This window comes from Brugia malayi (genome assembly GCF_000002995.4).
Source record: "Brugia malayi strain FR3 genome assembly, contig: Bm_v4_Chr2_contig_001, whole genome shotgun sequence".
Taxonomy (NCBI): domain Eukaryota; kingdom Metazoa; phylum Nematoda; class Chromadorea; order Rhabditida; family Onchocercidae; genus Brugia; species Brugia malayi.
Genome location: NW_025062476.1, coordinates 807,556 through 820,574, shown reverse-complemented (window position 1 = coordinate 820,574; position 13,019 = coordinate 807,556). Strand labels below are relative to the sequence as shown.

The window sequence follows — 13,019 nt, the reverse complement described above, 5'->3', positions numbered from 1 at the left end:
TCTTACTTAAAAAATGGATTTATTTTTGGATTTGTTCTTTTTTTTTTTTTTAAAATTGGAATTGTTTTTTATTTTTTTTTTTTCGATATTCCTCAAAAAACAATTTATTTTATTTTCTTAATTTTATCTTTTTTTTAAGATAAAAAGCTTCAGTTTAAAGGGACAATGTATATTTAGTGAATTTTTACAACTGCTACATAATAGTAGCTATTATGTAAATCATTGTTTTATTAAATTTAACCACTGTGCATCTTTTCGGTACTAATTTTTTCTATCGCAGTATGAATATCGGAATCGGATTCGTGTTTTTCATTCTTTTTTTCCTTCGATGATACTTTATGTTTTCTATCGTCCTTTGATGTTTCTTTTATCAATGATTCTGATTTATCCACACTTATTTGACTTTCTGTATCTGTTTTTAGAAGAACATCAAATTTTAGCTCTTTTTTTTCAAAAAAATTTTCTAAACTTTTGTAAACTAAGAAGTAACTGGCAGATTCAATTTAATTACATCTACAAATTTTAGTTAAATATTAAAAAAAGCTTTGTTTAGTAGCTAAAAGTAAAAGATTTAGAATAAGCATACGTTGAGATAATGATGAAGTTAATCCTGCCGTAGGAACTGAATTACTACTGTTCATCTAAAATATTAAATTTAAATAAAGAGTCAACTTGAAGGATTGAAGTAGTGAAAATTATTTTTATCATAAAATTAACAAAAATAATTTTAAATATTATAAAATTTATTTTCATTTTAAAAATACGACAATATTTTTTTTTGAAATTATTAATAAAATTTTCTCAGAAATATGAAAATTTTTGAAATACTATTTTGTACTAGTCAAAGATATGAAAAATTTTACTTCGTATTTGTCTAAAAATCGTGAAACAAAACGTTTTAGAAGGCCCAGATCATCCATTAAAGGATAATACTTATTAAATTCATCACCGTAAACCATTGGAAGTTGTTGAAGCTTAGTCAACGATTCTTCTAAGTGAGCCATTTTTGTTAATAACTGAAGGAAGTAAAAAAAAAATCTATTTTATATTATACTGTTAAGAATTAATAAAATCAAATCTAAAAATTAGCAAAGTAATTTAATAATATTCGCAGATCAAAAATAGTCAAACGATCATTAAAAAAATTGGTGCTAAAATAAAAATGAGTTTAGTAATTGATAAATTTAAAAAAGAAATGCTCTAAATTATCAGTTATAAATATTTATATATTATTTACATATTATAATATATAAATATATATATATATATTTATATATTATATGTATATAATATAACCATAATTAATAAGCTAAATAATGAATTCGTAAAGAAAAATTTGATATTAATCGTAAAATTCGTAAAAAAGAAAAACTTTATGAAAGTTCACAATGTGTAATTATACGTTATTATCGGGAAAGTGTGGGGCATGTAGTTATAAGTTATTAAAGTTATTATAGATAATAATTTAATTGCTTCGTTTAATTACAAACTTTATTTCTCCCTGTATTCTTATTTTTAATTTCTTTCTTATTTTTTCCATACTTCTTGTCCTTAAAAAAAAAAAAATCAATTTAAAATTTGATTTTAAGTTTAATTGATTCTTAGTAGTCAGAAAGCTCAAACAGGGAAATTATTAAGTTCAAAATGAAAAACTTAGATAAAACAGAAGCAACTATTAAGTCAGAAGAAATTTAAAAATAATAATTTTAAAATAGCTCATGCATACATCTTCGCGTTTCTCTTTCGTCCAAACAACAAAATCCTTTGTCAACAGTTTCGCTTCTTCTTCAAATTTTTTCTCAGCCAGGACAATTTGATGGAATTGATTTGTTAACAAATGTCGTTTATACATTGTTACTTTAATTGCTGTCACATAGTCGATGATATCAGCAATCGGAAACTACAAATATTTTTTTTTTTAATTTCTTTTTTGCTTGAAATTATTGGAATTTTTGAAGAATTTAGGTTTTGTCGAGACAAAAAAAATATTTTTACTGTGAGAAATACTTTGACAGTTATTTTGAACTGAATTGCTACGGAATAAAAATAACAAAATTAGATGACCCATTGTTTTTGTTTTTTTTTTGTTTTTTTTTCATAAACGTTCAAATGGTATATCAATTTTAAGAACAATTATTGCTAATCAGTCATTATCAGTTATTTTTTTTTTTCATGTAAATTTCCTAAAAAATCAACTTAATTAATTATGCAAATTATTATTTTATTCCTTATTACATATCATTTATCTATTGCATTTATTTATGTGTTTGTCACTTTGTTTATTTGCTTATTTACTTGTAGATAAAGACTAGTAATAATTACCGCAAAGTTTAGGAATTCAAATGTTAAAAACATTCATTGAACTGCTTTTAGAAATTTGATTTAATATTGTATTTTATAATAACGAACTAATTTCTTTCTTATCATATCATATCATTTACATTAAACTTTTCCATGCACATAAAAGTTTGAAAAAATCATTTCTAAGCAAATTGCAAAAACCTCAATGCCAATTTCCTCTGCTTCTACATCTTCTTTAATGCGCATTTCAATGTTAACTAAACGTTGTTCTAATTGCATTAATTCGATATCAATTTGCTCAAATGGATTTGAATCACTGTATCCTAGTGATAAATCAGTTGTTGATGAAGATGTATCTAAAAATTTTGTGATATATTTATCATCTGCTCTCTATAATTTCATTTTTTTCAGTCTTCATTTGCATTTTCTTTTTTTTTTTTTTTTTTTTCAAAATTTGTAAATATCGTATTAATATTGAAATGATATAAATTAATGATAACAATGATATTTCTTTTAGAAACATCAAACTGAAAGAAAAAAAAAAGAAAACATGAATTGGTCATATAAATTTTTAGCTATACTTCTATCACTGATAATATGTATAGTATCTTTCATTTAATTAAAGATATAATCATTAAATCATATTTAACAGTTAAAATTTTTTTTTTTTCAAAATACTTTTTTTTTATATTTTAAAAAAGAATGAAAGAAAAGAAAAAAGCTAAACCTGATGGTGCATTTTTCTCATTTTTCCTTGGCGCAAAAGATTCTTCGATAGTAGAAGTGTTACTACGCACAACGTTTGTTTCACGTGAATAACTTTCCGGCATCAAATGTGTTTTAGCTTCTAATATCTTCAATTGTGCATTTACATCGGAAATTAATTGATCGAATCGTTTCATAAACTGTTTTGGTACAATTTCTTCACGTTGTTTGCTTACCTGTTTATTACTACATTCTTACATTTTTTGAAATGAAACAAAAGGATGGAGGAATGTTTCTAAGGTTAGATATTTCTTGATATTTTCAATTAATAATATTCATATGAGAAATGAAATGATTAACTGATTTCAATTTGATAACTGATAAGAAATATAAACTAATTTTGAATAAATAATCAATGGAAAGCAATTTTAATTTCGTTCTCCTATTGTAGAGTATATCCATAATGCTAAATAAATGGTATAAATAGAATATTAGTATGTTAATAAAAGATAAGTAAGTTATCGAACATAGGTAAGTTAATGGGACATACAGAAATAAAATCATTCAGGAAATCATTTTCATTTCTTCCATATGTTTTATAAAAATTTCTTTCTTGTTGTTCAATTTTTGCCAAAGTTTCATTTGCAGCTCGTATAGCCTTCTCAAGATTATCATCTTAATTTTTTAAAGTAAAAAAAAAAATTTCCAAAAATTGCTAATATTGAAAAAGAGAAAGGAATCAATCATATTTATCTTGAGCTGTCAAAATTATTTCAAATTTTGCTTCGTCTAAATTTAATTTACATTAGTTGTTGATAAGAGATTTTACATCCTAATATTTAACTTCTCTTTTTTTTTATTGATATATGAAGAAACAAACGAAAATTAGTTCGTTACTTTTAGAAATTGAAAATTTGCTACACTTAGAACACCAATTCTTTAATTAATCGATTTTACTATTAGTCATTTTTAATTAAAACCAAACTTTTGGAGGAAGCAAATGCACATACCATCTTGAACACTCATTCTCGACATGTCGAAATGAACCTACCACTCACTTTAATGCTGTATGAAAACAATTCTTGAAGAATTATTCATATTTTTAATGAAGTTTTGTAAGAAGCTATAAATTATTGTAAATGAAAGTTCCGTTCCCATATTTGCATAATTTTTTCTTTTTTTTAGCAATGTTTGATTCCTCCAATAATAATGAGAAAACAAAAAATGTTATAGTGTTTATTAATCGATAAATATATTACGTTTATTACTTCTAAATAATTTTATTTACAATAATAATGAAAGAATAAATCAATAAATTTGGAACGGAAAAGTTAATAATTTTACAAAGAACAAACATTTAATCAATTCAATGCTACTAATTTTTTGGAATAAGTTCAAAATTCTGCGTTAGCCAAACAGAAAGTTAGTTTAAACGAGAATAACACAACAAATAATTTTAGTTGAGAAATACAAAAAAAAAAAAAAAAAAAGCATCAGCTAAATTCTTATGACACAATGGAATATTTAATATGTAATTATCAGATTAAAATTACTAAATAAGATATCACATAACGTATATTACTGGGATTATATATGATAAGATCCTCAAATAAATTAAATTCGATTCTTAACGATTTCAAAATCAAACTTTTCACCTAAAACATCCATAGAACTAAAATCAAAAACTACAATTCCATAATGTATTTTACTTAAATAATAATTTAATTCAAGTAAATGTTCATAGGATCAGCTAGAGAATAATCAGATAGATATTTGACTGAAACTTCAAATTTAACTGCAATACGGATCAGATGTTTACGTTTCCGGTAATTCTCCTATTTCATCCTGTTGTTCTTCCATATCCAAAATTTCAGTCTGATTTCGTGCTAATAAAAGCTTCGATGTAAGTGCATCAATTGCTTCCCATAAGCCAATACCGCTCATTGCGTTGCACTGATGAATCACCACTGTTCGTCCTATAAGAATTTTTTTTTGTTTTTTAGAAATAATAAATAATTAAGTGTAAGAACTGCAATGCCATTATTAAATCATTCAATATTTAGCTTGCACCAAATGCCAAATGTCTATATATCATTCCATGTTTATCCTCAATTTTTTTAACTTAAATAATATCAATCACAGTAGAAACAAAACTGAACCACAATAGAGAGATCACAAATAAAAGTTTCTAAAAGGTTCATATTAACAAAATTCCATTTAATCTATTGCTTTTCTAGGCTAACTTTCTTGATTATACAGTCTTTCAGCTACTCAAGTAAAATGGATTGGTATAATTTTTTTTTTTTACTTAAAGAGTTTTGCTTAAAGAAGAGAAATATATCCTCTTTTATTTCAACTTTACTCTACTATTACCACTTCCAGATAAAGTAAAGATTTCTAGAAGACATTTCATTAGAAGTAATTCTCTTCTCTTCCTCTTTTGCAAGCAATTCATTATTCATTATCATCAAACTTACCAGCACTGAATCGATTGATATTCATAACAAGTTGATCAATAGCAGCCGAACTAACTATACAATGTTGACTGACAGTTGTTGGCTGTCGTCTATTCAAGATAACCAGAAAACATGCATCAGCAAGTTCTCGTTCAGCAAATATTTTTGCTAATTCATTTTGGGCTTCTCCAAAGCGACTCGGACATGAACTATCGATAACAAATACAAGAGCTATAAATTACCTTTTATTCATTCCAGAATGAAATAATACTCATATAACATACCACTCATATCATCAAAAAAAAAAAAAAAAAATTTTATTGTAATGTCAAAAATTACAGGAAGAAAAGTTTCAATAAATAGCAATTTCTCTACCATCCTTTTTTTCATTTCAAAAGATAAGAATAACAGGTAAGCAAGTAAAACTTTTTTTTTTTAAAAAAAAAAAAAAAAAACAAAAATAATAAAATTATAGTTCTTTGTGTATTTTTTGATATGCAGAATATACTTTTATATTGATCAAATAATTTTAAGTTCACTAGAAAAAAATGAAAGTTCTACTTCTATAAACTGAAAAAGGTACCAATACTATCTAGAATAATCACTATAATTCCTTGTGATTAGCAACTTAAACAAACATCTTTGTATTGTTAGAAAAAATTTTCCAAATAATTACGATAATATGGTTAAAAAAACGTATAGGTCAAGCAATTAAATGACTAAAACAGTTATCTCTACTTTCCAAACATTCGTATTCTTGATGCTACGTTTTTTTTTTCTTTTCAAATTCTGCCTAAAAAATTTAATTTTATAACAAACCTTGAGTATTCATAAAATAATGTTTCCAAAGACGACGCAACTTCGGTACACCACCAACATCCCACATTGTAAGTTTGAAATTCTTATATTGTATAGTTTCTACGTTAAATCCAACTGTTGTTGTCGATTGCCTACATTCATCACTCTGAAAAAGGGAAAAAAAGTTTACTTCATTTTTTTTTCACATGAAACTCAATTAAATGAAAGAATATACATCTAGCTTAAAGTAACACAATGTTTGTTTGCCTTTAATTTATAAAGTATTGTTGTTTTTCCAGCTCCATCCAAACCAAGAATAACCAAACGAATGTCAACATTTGAACCCATATGAATTCGATTATCAGCTGTAAATGAAAACGGAATTCTCGTATCCAGCGAAAGTCCACCTTAAATGGAAATAATCAAAGGAGAGAATTCAAAATTTTTCCTAATTTAAATTCAATTCAAAAAAATAACTTGAAACTAATCACCCATACAACTCATAATTCACTACAACAAATCCAAAAAACTAATAAATTAAAAGCTGATAAATCGCTTTATAAAGAGTCCCCTTTTTAGGTTATCGATAATCAACCATGCAACAAATATCTGTATTTAATATTTACTTGGAGCAGAGGCAATATCACTTTGATGAGTACGTACAGCATCGAGCATTTTAATAAGATCAGCTTGTTGTTCAATCAGTCGAGCATCATCCATTTCTGAGCTTTCTTGCAACTGTGCTGATACTGCTGTAACCTAAACGTAATCTTTTGTAACCTTTTTTTTATTTTTTTATTTTTGTTTTGCACTATTCTTATAAAAAATGGCAATTTTAAGGATGAACAAAGCTTCACTGCAACATTTTCAATTTCAACTTACTTATACAATTGACTTAACTGGTAAAATATAAGATGAACAAACAAATGAAACTTCACTGAAACATCAAGAAAAAAAAAAAAAAAAAAAAACTGTAGGAACAACCTAATAATATTATTATTAACTCAATAGAACTATTATGTATAATCCAATTCTCGTTTCTTTATGTTCCGGCTTCATTCATTTCTCTTGCTATCAATCGAATAAACAAACCTGTGAAGTAATGAAAGCTAGCTCCTGCTGATGCTGTCGGAGAGCTTCAATTCGATCAGCAACATGTGCATCCAATCGTGCCATAGCTGTCTGCTCTTGAAGCTCAAGTTCTTCACGCAATCGTCGGAAATGAGCTTCAACTTGTCGTCGTGCAGTCATATGAGACCCTTCATTCATTTCCATTATCTCAGCTACTGTCCTAAAGACAGTAATTGATATTGCTAAGTTACAATTTCATATCTAGCAGAATTATACTATCATTATTTAATCTTCTCTAAATTATTTATTATCATTGCTTTAAAAGTTTAAAAATTCAGTTATTCACAAATAAAACTCAACGATAAATAAATTACATCTAATGAGAACTCACTGTGTCACTCGAATATTCCATCCATTGAGATCACTAATAAAACTTCGGAAATCTGAAAGAGCTTCACGAACTCGTTCTCTTAATTCAGCAGCTTCAACTTCTAGAAGAGAATGTCGATGATTCCGATGACGTCCATAATCACGACATAACAAACACATCAAACGATTATTTTCCAAACACTCCACTTCCTGCAAATTTCTCGATTTATATGGTATGTGATAACCTTAATTATTTGCAATCATTGTAAACATATACACATACGTATACATTTGTTTGTAATAAAAATATCAAGCTATTTTTACTACATATTTACCATATACAATAATATTGATATTATTTCATGAACTCTTAATAAATTCTTAATAATTCATAATAAGCATAGGCTTATTAGCATGACTCATATGTGTTATCAAATTGATAGAAGTATCTTTCTTTACAGTTAATCATTAAAAAAAACGAAGCAACCTGACAAACGAATTCGATTGCATATGCTGAATGATACGGACACATTGTTCGGGAAAGTGGTTTTTCACTTACGGGTACACGACAATGTTTCGAAAGTACCCGTCCTGTATGTGTTTTTCTCGAACACTCACCACACATATTACTTTCGCAAACTATGCAATAAAATATAGCAGTATGCTTCGGATCCTCATCACATGGTATACCCAGTAAGATATCTTTCATATATTCCGGCGGTGGTACTTCATCTACCTAAAAAGTTTAGATATTAAAATATAAGTGAAATAGGGAGAAAAAGTAGGAAATCAAATTTAAAAATGTAGTTTTCCTTAATTTATGAAATCAAAATATGCTTCAAACACTGAGCGAAGTTGATTTCATCTTATTCAAAAGGTATATATATATATACCTTTTGAATAAGATGAGATTAATTTTTCTGTTTTTACAATAGATATGTCATTTTCCATCAGTTATCAAATATGCTTATTACTGCTAATTAAGCTTGTTCAGGTAAACTATTTAATTTAAATTAACACCAAGTATTTAAAGTATTATCCGGTTGGCTCCAATTAAGTAGATGTCATGGGTATACATTTTGAGTGAAGCTAACTATATTAATTGGATGAGCTGTACCAATTTATTACCATATCATCAAGAAATAAAGATGAAGAAAATTTTCCAGAAAAAAATTAACATATAACCACATCTTTTCAAATATTTAATGGATTTATAGTATATTCAAAACTTACAAGCAATGGTGAAATTCGGCCTGCAAATTTCTTATGCCGTTCAATTATTTCAATAAGCGCAAAATTTTTTTTCAACGAAAGCACACACGGTTCAGCAAGCAATGTAACTGTTCGATCAAACGGGCAAATAACTTGGGCAATAGGTGCACTAACATCTACTAAAGCTGAACAGCACATTTGGCAAACCTGAAATAATTATTCTAAAAAAAAGGAATCAAAAAGTAACTAAAAAATAAAAGTTTCTAAATGTCCACTTTGAAAAATGGCTAAAATAATGTAGTATTAATACAAAAAAACATTTTAAGTAAATCATTAACTGCAGCAGAAATAGTGATTAACTGTTAACTTATTTGCTGCAAATATAACATAAGAAAAATTAAAATCTCTCTTATAATATGAAAAACGGTAAAAATATTATCGTTTAAGTGAACTATCATCACTAATTTATGTAAAATGATTACATTAATTTGTGTATTAAAACTATATTTCAATGTTACAGTTTCATACAAAGTATAACGGAAGAATTACGCAAATACCTATTGATCAATTTGCATTCATCAACAAATAATAATGAAAAAAATATTTTCTTCTCCAAATTCGTCTCTAAATAAGCTTCAAATTTTGATAAAATCTCGAATAAATTTGCAAAATTTAGTTGAAAAATTAGTAAATTTAAATCATTACCGTATGACCACATCCGTGTAGTACACGTGGCGTTCGAATTTCTGACGCATAACTTTCATGACATAGAGCACACTCTAATCCAGTATCTGAGATACTACTCATTTTTTGCAGCAAAATACGAAACAAACATGATTTCAAATCATACACCCATTGTTATCTGAAAAATTAAAATAAATAGATGGATTAAAATAATTCTCAAATTTCAAAAGCTATTTTCAAATGAATTAATGTGATGTATTCAAAAAAAGAAAACAAAAAAAAACCATCGAATTGTTTTCTCATTTTTCTGCTAATCACCAATGAATAAATTCGCTACAATTTTCACATGTTGTTTAAAACCAAAAATATAATCTCATTTGTATGTTTTAATCATTTAGATGTGAATAATTATGAGAATTTGGTTATGAGATACAAGGTATTACACCTTGCTAGTATAGCACTCAATCTGATCAAAGAGAAACAAAAGGAAGAGAACTACTACTTTATTTTTACTATGATTTTTTTTTTTTTGAAAAATTTCACTGCAAACCAGGAAGTAGCAGTGATTCACTCTCTCTCTTCAATTTAAAATGTGCTCAAAACAATGATTAAATAAAAAATTGTACTTTTAGCGATCAGTGAAGTTAACAGAAAAATTTAGTGGAATTGACGTTCATTTTGAATATGATATCTAGTATATCAGGTGCGATCAAATTATCAGAAGAAACAATCAACAATTTAAAAGGTCAAAGTTACACCCAGCAATTTCAAAAGTCATTCTTCTAAGTGAAAAAAAAAAAGAAAACTGCCGATCAGTAAGAACAGAAATGACGAATGCACATTTTTCAAACACTGCAGAAAGTCTGTTTGGAGAAAAAAAATAAGTTGAGACAAGATTTAAAAAATCAAATTTATTGCAAGAAGAAAACCAATAATAACAGAATATTACAAACATATAATCAACTTCTTACAAGAAGCTTTCAATCCTATTTGTCACCAAAAATTGTTCGACACATATGAATCTAACATCAGTCATCCCTAAACATACTTCTAAATCGACGCTCAAGAATCTTTTCATGAAGTATTCTATGGTTTGTCATTTGTTTCCTTCTTTTCGAGGGCCATGTTTTCACCGCATTTACATCATTAGCCTAAAAATTCAAATCACTGATAAATAAACTGAGCAAAAAAAAAAAAAGAAAAAAAAATTGTTCGGATAATAACATATTAACAAAAGACAAACTTTAATTTCACTTTGTTTTTACTACACATTTAAATCTATTCTTTAATCTTAGCTGTAAAGAATGAAATAAACATCAATTCCAAGGAAAACTTTTTTTTAAAAAAAGAGAGAGACTGAGAATTAAGAAATGTACATACCTTGAAATGAGTCACTTTAGGTGTATCAGCTGTAGCACAACCCAAACCAAGCTTATCTCTCTTCAACACTGTTTTTATCGGATATCGCCGACCAGTTGCATTACGACCTAATCCTTCAAATTCATCCCAGCCATTCTTCCGTAAAATACGATAACCTTTATTCCATTCTGGAATTCCATAGCCCGGATCAAGCACCGGTTTTCGGGTTTCCAAAAGATGTGCTATACCGCTTAAATGAGCTTCTCCTACATAAGTACACTGACAGGCATCACAAAAACGTGTAACATCCATAGCTTTTCTAGATCTTTTTATCTTTCGCAGAGATGGTTCGAACCGTATCCTAGAATTTCCAAAGCACTAAAAAAAAATTTCTTATAAAGCAGTCTGCTGGTCTACAAATAATAGCTAATTCGATAATATTCATGAACAAAACACAACAATAATTTCATACAAAATCTTTTTCTAGCAATATCAACTATTTGATATTCTGTTAAGGATATAACATTCGACAACATAAAACAACAACATAAAAAACACACCCGAATTGTTCCTTTTCATGTGAAGTAATATATCGGTATATTTCATGATGTCCAGATTTCAGTGCAAAGTCTGCAGCTGTTTCACCTGATTTGCTGCTGTATTATACGTTCTGTTACAGAATTTTGTTGAAATTTTATAATTCACTTAAAAAGAGATTCTACTACGAACACAAAATTCAAACACATAATAGTTCTTTCGAGTAAAAAATTGGAATATAAAAGAAAGCTTTTTCAGTTTTTATATAAGAATTTTATATTTCAGTTTATATAAAGTTTTTATATAAGATAACATTAAAGTTATATAAGAAGATTTCACTGCTGAAAACCTAACTATTATTTAGCACAGAATTGTCTTAATCAATGGTATCACATATATTTTATCGTCGTTAATTTTGGTGTTTCAACTGAGCAAATGAATTAAACATAATTGTTTGTAAGTTACTTTTATTAAATCATGTTTCATTTGAATGACTCGATGGTAACTGCTAAGGTAAGTAAATCAAATAAGACTTGTCTGGTGTATGACATGCTGGATGACTATATTAAAATGAATCTTATAGGATGAATGGATTTTAAATGACCAGTAAGTCTTATGGAAATGAAAAAAGCACTAATATACTAACCGCTTTGAAATATTCACTCCTACCGATAACAAATATTTAACAATATGCAAATGACCTGCATAACTTGCACACATCAATGCAGTCCAACCATATTGATCTGATACATTGGTATCCATTCCTGTAGTTTTCACGTCATTTTTCATTATTGACATTGACTATTTTTAGTTTGAAATATTTAAGCATATTTCTATAACTTCTGACGGCTACAAGGAAGAAAGCTTTTTGTTACCATAAAAAATTCAGAAGAAATATTCATTAATATTGGAAGCAAATCATCTATATCAAAAGTCTAGGATTTTTTTTGAAGTTCAATTTTTTTCATTTTTCATTTTTCACTGATCTTTTCCAGTTGCACAGTCATCCGGGTATCCGGAACTATTGAAATAGACGGTTCAGATAACAACTAATATAACAAATATATCTTTATTTTTATTATGATAAGTATATTTTTTCCTATTATAACAAAAATAAAAATGAAAGAAAAATAAATGAAAAAAAGAAACTATTATAATAAATATACCTTTTTTACAATAATAATCCATAACACCTTGTAAATTCCCATCTGCAGCATCCTTAAAAAGTGACTCGAAGTTTACACTAACACTATCCTGTTTCTTCGAGATATCATTTAATAGCTTTGTTGACTTTCGGGAACGTTTACTGGTCCTTTCCAGTTGTGCAGTCATCCGGATGTCCGGAACTGTTGAAGTAGACGGTTCAGCTAGCAAAGTTTCGTAGAATGATCGTGCCTCCTCGCCGCAAGTGGTTGGCTTCGAAGAGTTTTCCGGTATAGAAGCTTGTACATTAGTAACTGGATTTGCCCTAATAAATCGGATTTGTTTATATTTTTCGATCGTTGAGACATTTCCTGACGAATCCAT

At 27.3% G+C, this 13,019-nt stretch overlaps 3 protein-coding genes across 4 annotated transcripts; all 3 read right to left on the bottom strand.

Annotated features, from left to right (window-relative positions):
• Positions 1 to 236: 236 nt before the first annotated feature.
• Bm8959 (Uncharacterized protein) lies at positions 237 to 4,032 on the bottom strand (the record flags this gene model as incomplete). Of its 2 annotated transcripts, none has more annotated exons than XM_043077998.1 (8): positions 237 to 412; positions 587 to 641; positions 864 to 1,016; positions 1,727 to 1,900; positions 2,503 to 2,657; positions 3,029 to 3,242; positions 3,557 to 3,681; positions 4,017 to 4,032. In XM_043077998.1, the coding sequence occupies 8 exons, from the start codon at positions 4,030 to 4,032 to the stop codon at positions 237 to 239; spliced, it is 1,068 nt and encodes a 355-aa protein (XP_042933932.1). The 2 variants fall into 2 exon arrangements, with proteins under 2 accessions (XP_042933932.1, XP_042933931.1); XM_043077997.1 differs by having other exon boundaries at positions 237 to 406.
• A 789-nt stretch (positions 4,033 to 4,821) lies between these two features.
• Bm7667 (ADP-ribosylation factor family protein) lies at positions 4,822 to 9,719 on the bottom strand (the record flags this gene model as incomplete). Its single annotated transcript, XM_001894936.2, has 10 exons — positions 4,822 to 4,982; positions 5,484 to 5,693; positions 6,282 to 6,426; positions 6,513 to 6,667; positions 6,887 to 7,019; positions 7,353 to 7,551; positions 7,723 to 7,910; positions 8,188 to 8,436; positions 8,934 to 9,119; positions 9,618 to 9,719. The coding sequence occupies 10 exons, from the start codon at positions 9,717 to 9,719 to the stop codon at positions 4,822 to 4,824; spliced, it is 1,728 nt and encodes a 575-aa protein (XP_001894971.2).
• A 905-nt stretch (positions 9,720 to 10,624) lies between these two features.
• Bm7668 (G-patch domain containing protein) lies at positions 10,625 to 13,019 on the bottom strand (the record flags this gene model as incomplete). The annotated part of the gene is made up of 5 exons (XM_043077996.1): positions 10,625 to 10,747; positions 10,977 to 11,316; positions 11,516 to 11,611; positions 12,139 to 12,256; positions 12,659 to 13,019. 5 exons carry the CDS (start codon positions 13,017 to 13,019, stop codon positions 10,625 to 10,627), a joined length of 1,038 nt encoding a protein of 345 aa, XP_042933930.1.